Genomic DNA, 17,114 nt, shown 5'->3' on the forward strand with positions numbered 1-17,114 from the left:
TTCCAAACTATGTCCGCAATAATAATGAAAGAAAAAAGATGGAAATATCTCCAGAAAATGACACGGTAAATGTACTCAAACAGTAAATGATTGTAAATACTTTAAAACGAACAAAAACCGTACCTTTTATTAATATTAAAAGAATTAAATTTAGGCCAGCATTCGATAAGGGGGCCCGGGTCCAACAACACTACACTGCCTCTAGCCTGTACAATAATATTCATCCGCCATGCACGATGTCCTGTTGACGCCAATGCCCAGTGGCATTGAAAAGAATTTACAATTTTTATAGCTTTTTAATTACTTTTTAAGCAACTAACTTCAAGGTCAGAGATCGGATGAGTCTCAGTAAAGAAGAAATATCGTTTTGGACAAAATTTAATAACTTTTCGTAGAATTGTTATCGGGACGATGTAGTTCATGGTGTATGCACCAGACAGTAACGGTGTAATGCGTCCGTAGACGCTTTTCGAGTCGTGACATTTGCGGTCAAACTCGATGTCTGGCACCCAAGTCTATTTACGTCTTCATGCATACAAATGTGGTCCAGGCAACAGACTGCTTCAATTTTGCACAGTGTTCAGGTGTTTGATGTGAACGCAAATAATTATGAACGTGAAAGAAAATGCCCGAGAAATGTTGACGTTTGAGTAAGTTTAGTCGAGTCTTCACGTTAGTTCCATCTGTTAAATTCGAGACACGGATAACCGAACTGAAGAGAATCCATTTAAACGTTGGGAGGATGGGAGATAAAGGTGAATTTGTCGGCACCTTCTACTGACTGAATGAAATCCAACTATTTTGCTGGATGGACTTGACTCGTCCCGTAGGCCTGCACCGGGTACGTACGCACCCGTAGTACGGTACGGTCGGGTAGTGTGAGTGAGTGAGTAGGCTAGTGACTAGTGATACGTAAACAAGTTACCCATAAAAAACACAATGCGTGCATGGCAGCTAGGTTAGCCTGTGTGGAAAAAGTGAGGGACCCGCACTAACACTGACTGAGTAACAGTTTATTGTACTTTAAATTACTTAAAATTTATTGAATATGCCTACATGTGGCTTCTTTTACTACAATTCTGATAAGAGTCCCTCATGCATTTTGTGTCTTTCAAGTTAAAGTTCTTAGAAAGTGCTTTCATCGTTCCAAAATAAATCATAAAGAAATGACAAAGTTCTGGCTTCTAATTTCTGTTTGACTGTATTCAAAACAGTAGAGTAGGCCCTTTGCCTTATTTTTTGTTGCCTAGGCCTAAGGGTCTTTTTTTTTGGTATCTAGGTTACATGTACATGTACTTGAACAGTAAAAAGTAGAATTTGATTAAAATTTAAAACATAAAACTTAAAAGTAATGAAAACTAAAAAAAAAAAAAAAAAAAAAAAAAAAATCGAAATATCTCCAACATCACAAATTTGATCCTGGATTTGATCCAGATAGTCGAACGTTTACACAATCGAGCTACAGTACATGTACAAACGTGCTCAGGTCAGATTTCATTTGAAGGTGTATAGATGAAACAGAGTTTGCCTAAAAAAATCAGAACACCGCCTGCTTTCCACTGCATATCTAATAATAATAAACAGCACTTATATAGCACGCACTATCTGACAAAATGCCATTCAAAGGCGCTGGTCTTTGCAAGGGAAAGTCAGTCCAGGAGTCAAAATGCCCGGATGAAGAGATGAGTCTTGAGCTGTGGTTTGAAGGATGATGGATTATGCTGTGTTCTGAGGTCAAGCGGTAGTGAATTCCATAGACGGGGTGCAACTGCAATATGAGAGAAGGCTCTGTCTCCGTAGCTGGCAAGGCGGGATATGGGAACATGGAGTGTGAGAGCGGAGGACCGCAGACCAGGCCTCACATTGCGAAGGTGTATCAGGTCCTGGATGTAGATTGGAGCCAGTTGATGAAGTGCCTTGAAAGTGAGAAAGATGATCTTGAACTGAATTCTGAACTGAACGGGCAGCCAGTAAAGTTGATGAAGTATTGGTGCGATGTGGTGGTATTTCTTGGTTCCAGTTATCAGGCGAGCAGCTGCATTCTGAACCGACTGTAGCTTGTTTATGATATGCTGTGGTAGACCAGATAACAAGTTATCGCAGAAATCCAATCCCAATCGTGATGATACAAGGGAATGGACAAGACACTCGGCAGTTTAGCTTGTAAGTGCACCTCTGATTGCTGCGATATTCCGGAGATGATAGAAAGATGATTGACAAATGTTTGAAACATGCTTATCCATGGTCAAATTCTGGTCGAAAAATACGCCAAGGTTCCTGGCACCCTGGGAGGGAGCTATGAGGGCATCACCAATCTGTATTGGCTGTATGTTGATCCTGCTTCTAAGACGAGGGGGACAAATGACCAGGAACTCTGTCTTTTCATCATTCAGCTTCAGCAAATTCGCTGACATCCAGCACTTGATGTCGTTTACGCACGATGTCAAATGGTTGATTGCTGCTTCTTCACTGCCGGGGGAGTTTGGATTGCATGATATGTATAGCTGTGTATCGTCGGCATACAGGTGAACCTCCAGACCATGACAGTGAGCGATTCGACCAATGTGAGTGGTGTAGAGTGTGAACAGCAAAGGGCCGAGGACCGATCCTTGTGGAACGCCGAACTTTAAATCTACCATCTGTGATGAGGTTCCGTGGATGATAACAGCTTGGCATCGATCACGTAGATATGACTGGAACCATCTGAGGGCAACCCCTCTAACACCGAAGTCGTCGTGCAGTCTGCGCAGAAGTATTTGATGGTCGATCGTATCGAAAGCAGCTGACAGATCCAGGAGAATTAAAAGAGCCACATTCTTGTTGTCTACTGCACAACAAGATGACCTAAAAGAGCTACTACAGGCCGTACGTTTTCATTCTCGAATAGGAACAGGGTCCTAAAAAAGTCTTTTTTAAAATTCTGTTCCCCATCGGCCCATCATTGCGATGCAAATGTTCAAGTTCAACATGTTCAAACATACATGGGGCGACCATTAATTGTAGGCAACCCTGTTGAAATTGTATGCCGCCATGCTGAAGTTTAGCACCCCGACTATACATGTACTTTTATTGATTTAATAATTCTATTGATTTTACTCAATCGTGTTCCTTCATGTTTCTGTTTTTAGGTGAAAAGTAGCCTTCCTACACAAAAACATTGAAATGGCTGGTTTTAGTCCGTTTCTGCTTTCTGCTCTTGCATTTGGTAAGTAAATTTTTAATTTTTTTTTTTTTTTTATAGAGCCTGAAAATAAAAGGGCAAGCGACGAACCTCCCTGTGGGCATTTTACACTAGGTTGCCCTTTTTCTCGCTATGATTTTTTGACAGAATGATTTCTAGCTGTAATCACCCCAAGAAACATCTTGGTATTCCTCAAAAAAACAATGTCGAGAAATCACTTTTAGATGGGTAAAACCGAATTTTACTTACGACCTTTCACATCTGGCATTTTCGTTCCTAGGTCTCCTTGTTCGTTCACGTTTGTTTTCACATTGCGTAATTGCGTAATAAATAGAATGTATTTAACAACGCGAATATCTACTGCTGATTGGTTGTATATTTAGTCGCTCTGGCTTGAATGCAGTCCTTAACTGCGGTCATTTAAATTTAAAAAAAAAATGCTAACGAGTCCTTCAAGTTTATTAAAAACAATTGTATACATCCTAAAAGACACTTTTAATAGTCTCCTATTCAAGTTGCAGTTTTCACCCAATGACCACCACAAAATTATTTCGTAAATTTTTGTCTTTGTACAAGTACAACGAGTTCCACTAGTCCATGTGTAATTTAGTTTTTCGGAAGTGAAAGGTCAGTTTTTGTCACTATATATCTCTTCATGTCAGGCGATATTTCAGTTTCCATAAATTCCTTTTCGTGGGTGATTTTCTGAAATAAATCAATGTACCAAAAATAATTGCAAGTTTTATAATTTTTGTATGTTATTTTTTCTATTTAAGGGTTCCGAAAGCATGCCACAGAGGTGAAGTTTCAGTCTCTATTTTACCTAAACATACATTGAGAAGAATGTTAATTGTTATCACAGCGTGTTCGTTCAATTTTGTTTTCACTAACAAAAAGCTAAATTTCTAATATTAACTGAATTCCAGATCCAGGGGTTTTGTTTCCCGTTGAAGCAGTACGTTATGGTTTCAGTTTTATTACAAACCATTAGCTTTGTATTGGTACAAATATTTATCTTTAAGCTACTGGAAATTAAGGGTGGCTCAAACTGTTGTGAAGAAGTGTGTACAGGCTGAAACCTATCAGATAAGGTTCAGTAGTTGTCTGTTATGTTGCAGAATTAGAAGTTACCATTAAATTGGGGATGGGGTGGGGGGGGGGTGGTTAGTTGTGCATAATCATATGCACATTAAATCTGCTTGGTTTGATTCTTTCTGTTTGGCTGAACAAAAATTCCTGTTTAACAAATTCAATCTTTCAGCAAACTTCCAAGGCAGAATTCCATGTGAGCTACATGTGCAGTGGCTGGTGGTATATCCTCAGAATGTTGATAAAAATATCCCGCCAATAATTTATCACCGGTTCCTTAATTTACTGCTAAATGCAAGTGATATTAACCCTAAAACCTTGAACCCATCAAAATCCTACTGCATGTTTTGTCGGAATCTGTTGGAGTGAGTACTGCACTAGTCAACTGATTATGCTTTACATTGGGTCACGCATACCACCATAATCAGAGTCCAACAGTTTGGGTGTTGAGTTGTTGGATTTCGCAAGAGCGAGGAAGGTTCCTAATAAACCACCGAAGGGGTTAGGATTAAGACAATTTTAAGTCGTGCTGTATTTTACAAAATGTCACATTACTTCACTCCAATACAGGGCTGCTTCTTTGCCAAGCATCAGGCTATACCTGTGCCTACAAGAACGAGAAAATCAGTGGTAACGTTGCGACGGAGGTAGATGAAGTTGTAGGAGTGGTGTTGCCGGACAACAAGAGCATCGTATGCGACAGGCGGCTGGACTCCTGTTTCTCCTTGTGGTCCATTCGACCAGGCAACGATGACATCTTTGTCTCCAAACAAGGTGAGTCTTCCAGGCAGCCCAACAAATCGGCTCATTGCGGGCGCTGTCACGATGCCATTTCGGTGGGGCTCAAAAAGATGTGAATCCCAGATTATTGGCGGAAGTTAACAATTTCCAATAATTCAACAACTACATTTACACAATCTTTGCTTTCTGGTTCGAAGTAAAACTTCATTTTCAAGAAATCAAGTAGACAATTGCTCTGAAAATCCAAACTAATCGAGACAAAATGCTTTTATAAAATGAAACTTGATTAACCCTCACTCCCTAGGAGGTGCAACCTCAATCCTGCAAAATACTCTAGCAATCACTGTCAATATGTTGAGGCAGAGCCAGTGTCATCCTGGAGCAGTGCGGAGGATTTCAAGTATAATATAGGCCTAAATGTATGCACGGCTGAGCATAAACAATGCAAGGTCCAGCACAAGACCTTGACACAGTGCAGCATCCAAACTCCAAACATTTTTGCCATACATGTATACATGTAGCCTCAATCCTGCAAAATCCTCCATTTTGCAAAGAGGATTTGGGAGGATCAGGGTTTTAGGACTTGTTAATTAACACTTAAGTGCCATCTTCAGATTAGAAACATCAAGTTGAAAAAAACATTAGCACAGAAATAGTTTTCCCCATTGTGAACACTCCGATAACACTCCGATAACACCTGTTGCGAGAGCTCTCTACTTTGCATTTAATCGGACTTGACACTTTGTTAAACATTGACAAGCTTTGGCTCAGAAAATGATGGCTCGCAACTGATAAACGACTGGAATAACATTCAACTAACATTTTCTAATGATACCCTGATTTTAACACAATGTCATGCTAAATTCCCAGGCACGCCGTATAGTGCATGTCGGTAAAAGTCCAACATCATGATTCAATTGTTCCTTTTTTTAATACAAATCTAATATCAACAACTGTGTGATTGCATAGAAATTGGCCAGCGAGTGTGCACAGAGTAGATTGAATGATGTTGTAAAATTTTGTGAATGTGAAGTTATGTGTATCATACACACGTTCTGGCGGAATTTTAAAGTTTGGCATTTTTAGTGTCTGGCATATGGAAAAAAAAACACTCAGTTATCTTCTCCACATAAATATATATATTTTACTTCAGTGAATATCCTACATGTACACTGTACATGTACATGTACTCTAGTTACTCAGCCTGTATGAAGAAAGTACATTTTTGTTTTCTCCAATCCTCAAAGTTGTCGTTAAATTTATATTGTGATTACCTGTTTTTGGTAGTAGTGTAAGTTCTAGTTCCAGTAATGTATGGAGCTAATGCATCTAAGTACATGTACATGTACATTACATGTTCATGTACATGTATGTGTGTATATTTCTGCGCAGCACACTGACCATAATTTAAGGGCAGTGTAGTACTTAACTCCACTCCCCGCCCCCCCCCCCCAAGAAATAAAACAGAATTTTGACATACATGTATATGTATGTACATACATGTATGTATTTGCGTGCCAAATGTTAGGCCCTATATATAATGAATGAACTATACACTTACAAAATTAGTAAATTATGTAAACTTGTGCACTGATAAATGTTTCAAGACATTCATGTACGTTATGATTGTATTTGACACCCCCCCCCCCCGAATTTTCATAACTAACTTGCATGTGGAATTATCCGTAGATGATGAATCATGTATCAAGATGCACAGCGCCACCAGCTGTGATGATGATTAATTTTAACAAACAAAAGCCATGTCTTCAATTTACGTGTATGTGCATGCCAGTGATGACCAAGAAGTAATATGGACTATAAGGTTTTCACTCGCATTTTATCCTACATGTGTGTATCATTTTCCCCTCTAACTAAGCATTAAAAATATTGTACCCTATCTTCATTTTAACGTGGCACTTTGTGAAAAATGTAAATCTATCGCAGTTTTGACAGAAAACGAAGAAGAAAAACATGAGCAATCTAATTTAATACAATTTGTGTATTTTTGGATAATTTAGTTAAGTGTGCCCATTTCCATGGATATACATTGTATATGCATGTATGTATGTTGTTGGCCAAAAAGAATCGTTGATTTGGACCCCAATATGCAAGTTTAGATCTAAATTGTGGCAAAAATCTGTAATTAAACCCAAGGTTTTCAGAAGTCCATTACCAAAAGAAGTCCATTAATCAAATTGAAATCCTACTCTACTGCCTCAGGTACATTTGAGGGTTTCTAGTGTTGAAGACAGGGGAATAGTCCGAACCTCTGGGGCATGGTCGATAGTTGCGGTCCGAGTTCAATTGTACGTATCATTATGTGTGACCTGTACATTTCTAGCACTGTGCTGTACATGTACATGGGTGATTCTTCACTATACACGTATACAGACGTGTCATGGGAGTACATTTTGACAATTTTAATACAAATTAAGAAAATTGCCACAAAACCAGCTGAGAACTCGGTCATTATTTACAAAAACCTAAATGAAAATGTACCCCAGAGCTTTCTACAATGTATTTTACATTTTTTTAAAGACACTTCTTAAACCTTAACCCCCTTGAGTGATTTATTAGGAACCTTCCTCACTCTTGTGCAAAATTCAACAACTCAACCCCCAAACTGTTGCACTCTGAAGTCAGATTATGGTGGTATGCAATTTTAATAAGCATAATCAGTTTACTAGGGCAGTACTCGCTCCAACAGGATCACGCGAAACATGCAGTTGGATTTTGAAGGGTTGGGGTGGATAGGGTTACACAGTTACAAGCTTTTGATTAGAAGTTTGACTTTGGGTCACTAAAATAAATTGATGAAGTGATGTATTCTGTCATCATTTGGCATGGATTGTAAGACATTGACTCATTTCACAACTTTATTGATTGTGGAACAATGTTTTTCAATTAAAAAAAGAAAGAAAGGAATACATGTAGTCACTCCTTATATTATGCAGACAGAAGGTATTGTTACAATACTTGAAACCTGTTTGAGAACATTATATGCCAGTGAAGTGCGCAGGCTGCAGCAGCATCACAAATTACAAAATTGGGTCATTCAACCACAGTGTCTGTGACGCTGTTTAGTGTCTAGAAACATGATTTTTTGGATGAAATGGAAAGGTTTTGAATTTTTGTTCAGAATTGAATGACTGCATATCACATAGACACATGTACATGTGTGGTCAGTGTGTACAGATGTCATGTCAAATTGAGATTGCAAAATTGAGGAACTCAAGTCTAATTGCGCATTTTATACTCAAATGTGAATTGTATACATTGTATACATTTTGATGCACAAAATGTACACATTTGATTGGGACTATGTGATCTGATACACCGTGCCCTCTGGAGACGTGCACACAATAGGGAACAAAAGATTGTATTATAAGTCTCCAAAAGGCAATTTCTATAGATGAATACATCTCCACAAGATTTTCACGAAATAGATATATATAGATTTTACTCAAAAACTAGGAATTTCCAAGGTGGGTTGATCCGTCGCAAATGGAAGATTTTTAGAAAAGGGATATTAAGTCCGAATTTCAGCCAAGGAAATTAATTCTGGTTAAAATAAGAGCATTTTGAAACTTCACTTTCAAACTTGAAAACTTTACTACACAAAGAAATGTCTCCACAAGAATACAAATTTCAGTATATGTGACTGCGTGTGTTCCTAGCTCCATGGTGACTGTGAGCATTCCTTACATTGTAATAGCATTGAGAACCTGTTTTTGGACATGTTGATCAAAACACTGTCAAATACTGTGACAACTTTAGTTAGCCTAGTAATTGAGTGAACTTCCCATATCCTGCCATGCCTGTGGCCTCCCTTGCCCATCCATGATGGAGTCTGTCCTCGTTAGTGCTTGAAATAAAAGCTTAGATCTTATCTACATCAAGTGTTTGTTTGGGTGGTTGCTTTTCTGTCTTCAAGCATGTACGTGTACAGTCGTGTGCGCATGTCACAATAAAAGGTTTGATTTTAACATCCGCAGTCTTTATGTAATTGTGACACGTGAGAAAAATCATATTAAAAACTGCAACACATTTGTCAGAATTTAGAATTTGGGATTCCATAATTCTATGTACTGTGTATGTGTTCATATAGATGTACATGTACACGTACATGTAGGTGCACACGTACATGTACATGTCATAAAAGGCAAACACATGATGTACATGTACATGTACACTAGACCATGCAGAATTTACTACACAGTTTGTGTTAAATAATTAGAGTAATGTGCAGATCTAAATGAATTGTATTGCAATTTGATGTACATAAAGTATACAATTTTATTGCGCCATGATAAAATGGACATTCACAATATCCTTACTGTAATGTCAAGCTTATCGCTATACCGAACGTACAACGTAGCTTGGCTGATACATTTCTGACTCATCAATCTCCCTCTTCATTATAATCTGTCTCTCTGAACCTGAAGCGTTCCTGTGAGTGGGGCTTTGTTGTTTGACCAGTGGGGGATCAGTGTGTATAAAGGATTGCTCATCATGACTATACCTAGAAATGCCCGTTTACCATACGGTACAAAAATGTACATGAACAAAATAAATCATAGCAGGGAGAATGTTCCTAGAATACGTACCGGTACATGTATGGTACAATGTACATTGTACATGTACAGTACATGTACCTGTCAGCAAAATGTCGTGTTCTGCACAGTACACGTACATTGTACGATTGCACTTTGACTCGGTGGACTGTATGGAACACATTTAAAAATGTACCATGCGCTTATGTGTACACATGTACATGTACAGTACATGTATGTACAGTTTGTACATGTACATGTACATGTATGTATACATAATAATAATAATAATAATAAATGGCTTCTTGTATAGCGCTCATATCCGTCTCGAAGTGACGCTCCTGGCGCTCCATTATTACCCTGGCTTTAGCACGGCTGCTATTACGGCGCTCAAGCATTGAAGGAATTTCTTCCTACCAGGTACCCATTTACTACACCTGGGTGGAGAGAGGCAATCAAAGTAAAGTGCCTTGCCGAAGCGCACAAGCACCATGTTCCCCGCCAGGATTCGAACCCATGTACCATGGCACACAAGTCGAACACTGTAACCACTGGACCACAGCACCCCACATGTACATGTACAGTACAGTGTACAGTGTATTGTATGAACATGTTCCAAGAAAGGTGTTTTAAAATTTGTGTAGGTTTGTACATGTACAGTATATGTGTAACATGTACAACTTACTACGTACATGTACTGTACATGTACCTTGTCTGTACACAGATATTATCGAATCATGTACATAAGCATGTGAGTGTCCTTTGCTGATGATTTAAAAAAAAATAAAATAAAAAAAATAAAGACTGCACAGTCAATCAATCAATCAATCTTACTTTATTTACCATATAACAATACAAAAAATATGCCAAGAAAATCATAAGATCACAATAATGTGGATGGGGGTCTCTAAAAAGCAAAGCTTGTTGAGTAGTAAACTTGTGTGTTTCAACGTTGTGTCTTAATTTGTGCTAATTGTTATCTTAAATTGCATTTTATTTATCTTTAATATCATTTTGTCTATCTTACTACAATTGTTACACATGGGAATATGAACATTCGCGATTTCATTTCAGCATTTCAGCCTATAATACATGCATGGATCTGTATACATTGTACAGGTACGTGGGGTTATTGCGTAATGCCTAATCAATTTAAAGGGCATGTCTTGAACAAGGCTTTAAGTCTTGAACTTGCCGTTGTACATTATTTCCCCACTGGCATCTGGCCCAATGGTTTGAAGCGATTTAAGCATCTGCTGCTGCGCACAGCATGTTTATCCAGCTTAATCTTGTTAAGAGCCATCAGAGCTCTGGGCCAACCCTGGATTGACATGTGTTTCTTGAGGTCAGGGTATATTTTAAAGAAAAATTCAGGGGAGCACTGCGCAGCACAAACATTATGCATTTAAGGTATAGGGTTGTGTTTGCATGATTTCACGTTGGCATATTCACTGATTGGTGACTGAAGACGCAGTTGTTAACTGTTCAGAGAAGAAAACAAACAAAACTACCTTGATTATTTTCTTTGCACACAGTACAACCCCCATATGTCCAACTTTCCAACGTGTAAGTTACCGGTACAATGTGCGTACGGTACTAAATACTGTACAGATACAATGTACATTATGATACATTTGTAATAATGATAATAATGATATTTGATGGAAATATATAAAGTACGGGTATCTGCCGCAAAGGCCTGCAGATGGTGCTCATGGTGCTTCGCTGCAAAACAAGCACAAACATGTACATACGCGCATACATTGTACATGTATGTGTGTGTTCCTGATAAAATCACAATGCATCAATAATAAGCATTTTTAATTCAGTGAAATGTTTGCATGAGCAGTGCCAAAAGGAGAACTTAAACCTAAAAATGGGTAATTTTGCCTGTACTGTATAGAGAATGATTTTAAATTTAACATTAAAATCATCTGCAAATGAAGCTGTATTCATAAATACCTCAGACAGTTTAGTTATTCCTATTGGTCGAGAGCCCGTCACGTGGCCGGTCTTAAACGGATGATAAAGACATGGCTAGCTGGTCTTAAACACTTTTCCAGTGTCACAATAAAATGTGGACTCTTAAAAATCCAGTGCCTCTTACCGTTTCATTGGTTGAACGTTCACAATCCTCACGTAGGCATGCGCAACACTACAAGCGAGTCAGAATTTTATAGTCCTAAATTCAAAACGCAACGCCCCAGGTGCGTTCTGCGCGACAACGCGCAGAACATGCTATGCGCGCAATCTCCATAAAAGGGTTGTTTACATCTTACTCGCCAGCTGAACACTCCATTATTTTGCTAGAGGGATGTTTCAAAAAGCATGAAGTGAACTTGTTGAACAAAATCGGGATTTTTTGAACGAATTATTTGATATTTCTTTACGGAATATGTGCTCGGTCGGTATTTATCACTCTGTTTAATACCGCTTAGAGTCTGGGTGCTGATAATTACCCTCGCCTCCGGCTCGGGTAATTATCAGCACCCAGACTCTAAGCGGTATTAAACGAGTGATAAAAACCTCCGGAGCACACATTTATTCCCTTATGAATGATGCACAGTAGTAACTGTTGAAATAAACATCAAAGATGAAAATGTCCCAATGGAAGTCAGGTACCCGAGAAAGAGAACAGTGCTAAATTCACTGAATTTTGTATGTAGGTTGCTGGAAGTTTGAAGCCGGGCAACATGACTGCAATCAGGATGAGTGTAACTCGTCAGCTCCACCCATAGACTCCATGCAGCGGGCCCACAACGTCACCAGTCAGTTCTGCTGCTGTAAAGGAGACTACTGCAACGCCAACATGAGCAGTAGTTATGTGCCTCGCCCACCGTTGGAACCCACCCCCTTTGGACCTAAAGGTAGGCATGAAATACGTACTTCCGCATAGACTCTTTGCACAAACAGTAGATGGCGCTGCTGTACCACTTTCGAAAACCACAGTGGGAGGGAACACCGCGTACGCGTACTAGTTCACCGCGTCTGGCGTGAAGTACACACAAGTTATTTTATTCTGAATGTTCACAAACCTATAGTGTCTTCGCGTGAGCGTCAGTCGTCGGCAATGCGTCCGAATGTCTCTGACAGTGGTCTCTCTCAACTCTCCCTTTCTTAACCACTTTGCGCCAGGATTATTTTGACATTGACCGGACCCAGGCGTGGGATTGTTTTTCACGAACCTCGATGCCAGACAGGTTCAGGCCGTCATCTGCAGGTAGCACACCCTGGTGTTTTCGGCCTCGCTCGCTGCGAGCGGGCCACAGACAGATATTTCCGGCCTCGCTCGTTGCGTGTTTATCCATCATCCATTCCGAATACCGCAAAACCTTTGCGTGTATACACGTCATCTGACGTGAAATGGTTAATGATGAGGGGGTACTTGTGTACGTAGCCCATATGAATGTCATAAAGTAAGCGTTCCTTGTAATCTTAAACCAAAAAATGTCGGAATTTCTTTCTTTGAGACGCAAATTTCAGTACTCATGTATTTATGCACGTAGCCCATATGAATGTGTCATAAAGTGAGGGTTCCTTGTACTGTTAACCCAAAAATGTCAGAATGTCTTTTTTGGGGACGCAAATGTCAGTACCCGTGCATGTGAATTTTTGAAAGTAAAAAAATCATCCAATGTCTAAAATATATGACATTTCATCCCAAACAGAGATTTCAAAATGTACACATGCTGAAAGGTAGTGAGCTTATTATAAGATTGTTCTAATCTCCACTATCGGCAATGCTCTTTAAGTGAGTCGGAAGAATAATTTCGCAGGCCTGAGTTACGGGGGTAATAACCAGGTGCCAAAAAAATCCACGTTTGTTTGGAATGTGTTTTGGGTCAGGAATCGTGACAGTTACATGTAGGTTTGCATTGTATTCTTGGAAGCCCAGTTAAATTTACATGAGGGAAGTAGCTAATAGTTTGGGAATATTTCCCTCTAGACTATCATCTTGATGTCAAGTACAATGCATTTCACGTTTTATATGCTTGTCGATTTTTTTAAATTCAGATATAGTAACGTCCCCACCTAAGAATGACGAGAGTTGGACTACCATCATCGTTGTCATGGTCTGCATTCTCTGCCTCTGCATCGCTGTTCCTGTCATCTTCCTGCTCTTTCGTATGTACCGCATCCGTAGCCTGAAATCCAAGATGGACCCCTTGGGCATGCTGGAAGCCGCGCCGCCAGAACCCAGCGTGGACCTAGACCAACTCAAGGTCATGAATCTCGTCGGGCAAGGGCGGTACTGCAACGTCTACCGCGGCATTTTGGAAGAAGGCGAGGTAGCCGTTAAGATCTTCGCTGGAGCCTCGCGACAGTGCTACCTGAACGAGGTCGAGATGTACAACCTTGCGCACATCGAGCATCCCAACGTGCTGAGGTTTCTCGGCAGCTCAGAGAGAATGGGCCAGGATAACTGGCCCGAGTATCTGCTCGTAGCGGAGTACATGTCTCACGGTTCCTTGATGAACTATCTGAAGGAAAACACGTACGATTGGCTGGGTATGTGTCGGCTTGGTCAGACAGCCGCTGCTGGCTTGGCTCATCTGCATCAATCAGTGGATAAAGGAGGTGAGGTACCAGACATGTAGAAAAAGTACAGTACGTACATTGTAACATTGTTTCGGTTTCAATATTGAAACTCAATATTGTGTAAGCAGATTTACACTTTTTCTTGGTAGTGTTTTTTGCAATGCGACACCATAAAAACAAATTTTTAGGATGTTGTTTTGCCTTCCTGCTTGATTTTATATGCACTTGTTTTTTTTTTCATCATTTTTTTATCAACAATTTTTCTCACATATTGCAAATGAAAGATGAAAACATGAGTTCAGGCATGCAACTTTTCCTCGGATCAGCTGATTTCCTCTTTTTTTACTTCCCATGTGTGCCATTGAAAATAGAAAAACACTGTACAAAGTCTGGGGAAAATTTGAATTTCCTCTTTTTTTGTGATTTCCCAGTTGCATGCCTGTGAGTTGCTAAACTTGTCAAATCAATGCTCAGTGTCGGTATGCAAATGTGAATTTGGGCCTTCTAAACCGGGTTGCTACAAAGCTTGAATATCAGATTATCTCTTGCCCTGTCCTGTTGTCTTGACCTGTGATTCATGTCTTGTTCTAGAAGTAAAAACCAAAACAAAAGGTACTTCTTACTACTTACAAGCGCACAATGTTATACATGTATTTTCATGTATATATGTGACCTGTTCTGTCAAAAGCAGACGCTTCTGGGCAGAGGTTGAAATTGAGATAGGGCCAAAAAACGCTGTGGGGGTGATTTTTTCGATTTTCAATTTTTTGCATATTTGTAATCCTGAACATGTCTAAAATATACTATAAAAGTTTGAAACCCTAAGTTGAACTCTAAATATAGTATTTGTGACAATTTGTTAAGGTATATCAGTTAAAGAAATTACTGTTTTGTGACATTCGTGGCCATTTTCTCCGTTTTTTACTTTTCGACACAACGAATTTCAAAATAGCATAACTTTGCACAGGAATTTTGACAAACATCTCTTTTTTGACCTTATGCCCAGAAAAGTCTGATTTTGACAGAACAGGTCACATATTGCCTCTTTGTTTTTAAGCATGTAGTTAGTCCAACAGTAAACTATCACATGTACGTACTGCAAGACTGTGCCATTTCACGCTTTGTTAAACAAAGCGTGAAATGGCACAGTTTCAGTCTTCCCTCCCTGATGCCCCACCCTCAACCCTACCTCACCCCACCTCACCCTACCTCACCCCACCTCACCTCACCCCCAGGTACCACCCATCAACCCTTGACACCCGAACACCTGTTTTTTTTATACATTGTATAAGAACATGAAGATTTAGCAGATCTGGAGCCGTGCCCTAATTCAAAATATATTATGCTGTCAAAACATCTGACTGAGGGCCCTGCCTGTTCGTTTACAATACATAATTGTATACAATGTACTATACATGTACATTGTTCCATTGTGCATGAACCGTTATTATTGTATGTCTCCTGCGTGCTGAACGCACAGTGGTGGATTTTTCATAAGGAATGCGCGCTTAGACACATTCAGCGGTGGATGCAGTGAAATGTGACATTTTGAAAGGCCACGTATGAGGGTGAAGGAGATAAATTATGTTTGTGAGTGTCATGAGCAGCATGTGACACTAAGCAGGCATATGGCGGGTGAAGAGTTCAACAAAACAACGTCAGCATGATCGGATTATTATTAATATGTATCAGCTCTGAGCATATGGTTTAAAAAAGTGATCTACAATGTGTCGGTACATGTACAAACGTGATATTATTAGCATATTGGTGTGTGTGGTATTGATTAACTCAACTAACTATTATTATTCCATTTAAGAATAGATAATAATATTTCACTTATTAAAAGATAACATTATGATGTGTATACTTGTACATGTTCAGTACATGTACACGTGTACAAATACATGTAGATGTGTGCACAACATGCGCAAACGAGCACATTAACCATTTAGTCACTATAACGCCCCAAAAGCGCCCTGCCTGTTACTCACTGTAGCGCCCGAAACCGCCCAAGGACTGTCTTTTTTGTTTTGATTCTTCAGGAAATAAACATAATGTATTACAGTGTATAGTACAAATGTGTTAACAGGAAATACTTTTGGTTGTTAGAGCTAAATTTTTAGGAAACTACATTTTTTCAGGAAAGAATTAGTTATGTACAGCTAGGAAAAAAAATTAACCTGGTATATTTTTTCCCCCCAAGAAATACTCAGTGGTTCATGGACATGCATTGTATACAAAAAACATTTTTTTTTTAAAGCGTCAGCTCTTTGCAGAGAACTGTTCAGTTGAACCTGGATTGTTTATCAAAGGAGAAGTGAAATTTGGCTGTGATCCAAATCTGCATGCACAGCAGAAATTTATGCATTTTTTTGGCATAAAAGCACCCCTGATAGTGACCTGTGTATATGTACATGTACATAACCCCTAACCCTGCTGGACCAAATCAAATCCATCATTGTAAGCAAGAAGATGTCTTACTCGCATAAATTCGGAGCAATTCCAGCATAAATTAATGTCCGTGACAGCTTTTAAGAGCTCTTTGAATCAACTTGAACATGGATTTTTCAAATGTTATAAAGCTACGATAATGGTCAAGGAGATTACAGACTACAGTGTGTAGGAGTTTTGGATCATTTCTCTGAATCCTTAATTAGATATCATGGTTAAGTAAGATTTGAGGCTTTGCATGGTGGAGATACTAAATAATGAAAGGTTTGCGGAAACACCATGTGTTTCATTCTCCTGAAGACAGAATGTCGAGTTTATACCTCTGGTTCTTTTCAGAACCATTCTCTTAGTTGGTGTTTCCGCAAACCTTTCATTATTTAGATATCATGGTTGATGGAAGACTTTTGAGTTGCCTGATGGCAGCCACCACCGGGCCTTTTCTATTGTTTGCGTCATTTTGAATATGCGCACATTAACTTAACACATGATGCATTCGCTCGTAGCCCCCGCCCTGCAAACAGGGCGCTGGGAAGGGCTTGATGAATTTAAGCTCTGATTGG

General features: G+C 39.3%; 1 protein-coding gene across 4 annotated transcripts in view; it reads left to right on the top strand.

The window, feature by feature from the left end:
- Positions 1-549: 549 nt before the first annotated feature.
- The window catches only part of LOC119729588 (bone morphogenetic protein receptor type-2-like), a 28,673-nt gene continuing 12,108 nt past the window's right edge, over positions 550-17,114 (top strand). Inside the window, exons 1-5 of one of the 4 annotated variants that reach the window (XM_038202205.1) lie at positions 550-886; positions 3,129-3,205; positions 4,841-5,044; positions 12,231-12,431; positions 13,579-14,142. In XM_038202205.1, the coding sequence (XP_038058133.1) occupies positions 3,163-3,205; positions 4,841-5,044; positions 12,231-12,431; positions 13,579-14,142 (1,012 nt within the window). In that variant the 5' untranslated portion in view covers positions 550-886; positions 3,129-3,162. The remainder of the gene's footprint in view (positions 887-3,128; positions 3,206-4,840; positions 5,045-12,230; positions 12,432-13,578; positions 14,143-17,114) is intronic. The other 3 variants (XM_038202206.1, XM_038202204.1, XM_038202207.1) reach the window with 3 other exon arrangements.

This window comes from Patiria miniata, unplaced genomic scaffold (assembly GCF_015706575.1).
Source record: "Patiria miniata isolate m_02_andy unplaced genomic scaffold, ASM1570657v1 HiC_scaffold_21, whole genome shotgun sequence".
NCBI classification, from domain to species: domain Eukaryota; kingdom Metazoa; phylum Echinodermata; class Asteroidea; order Valvatida; family Asterinidae; genus Patiria; species Patiria miniata.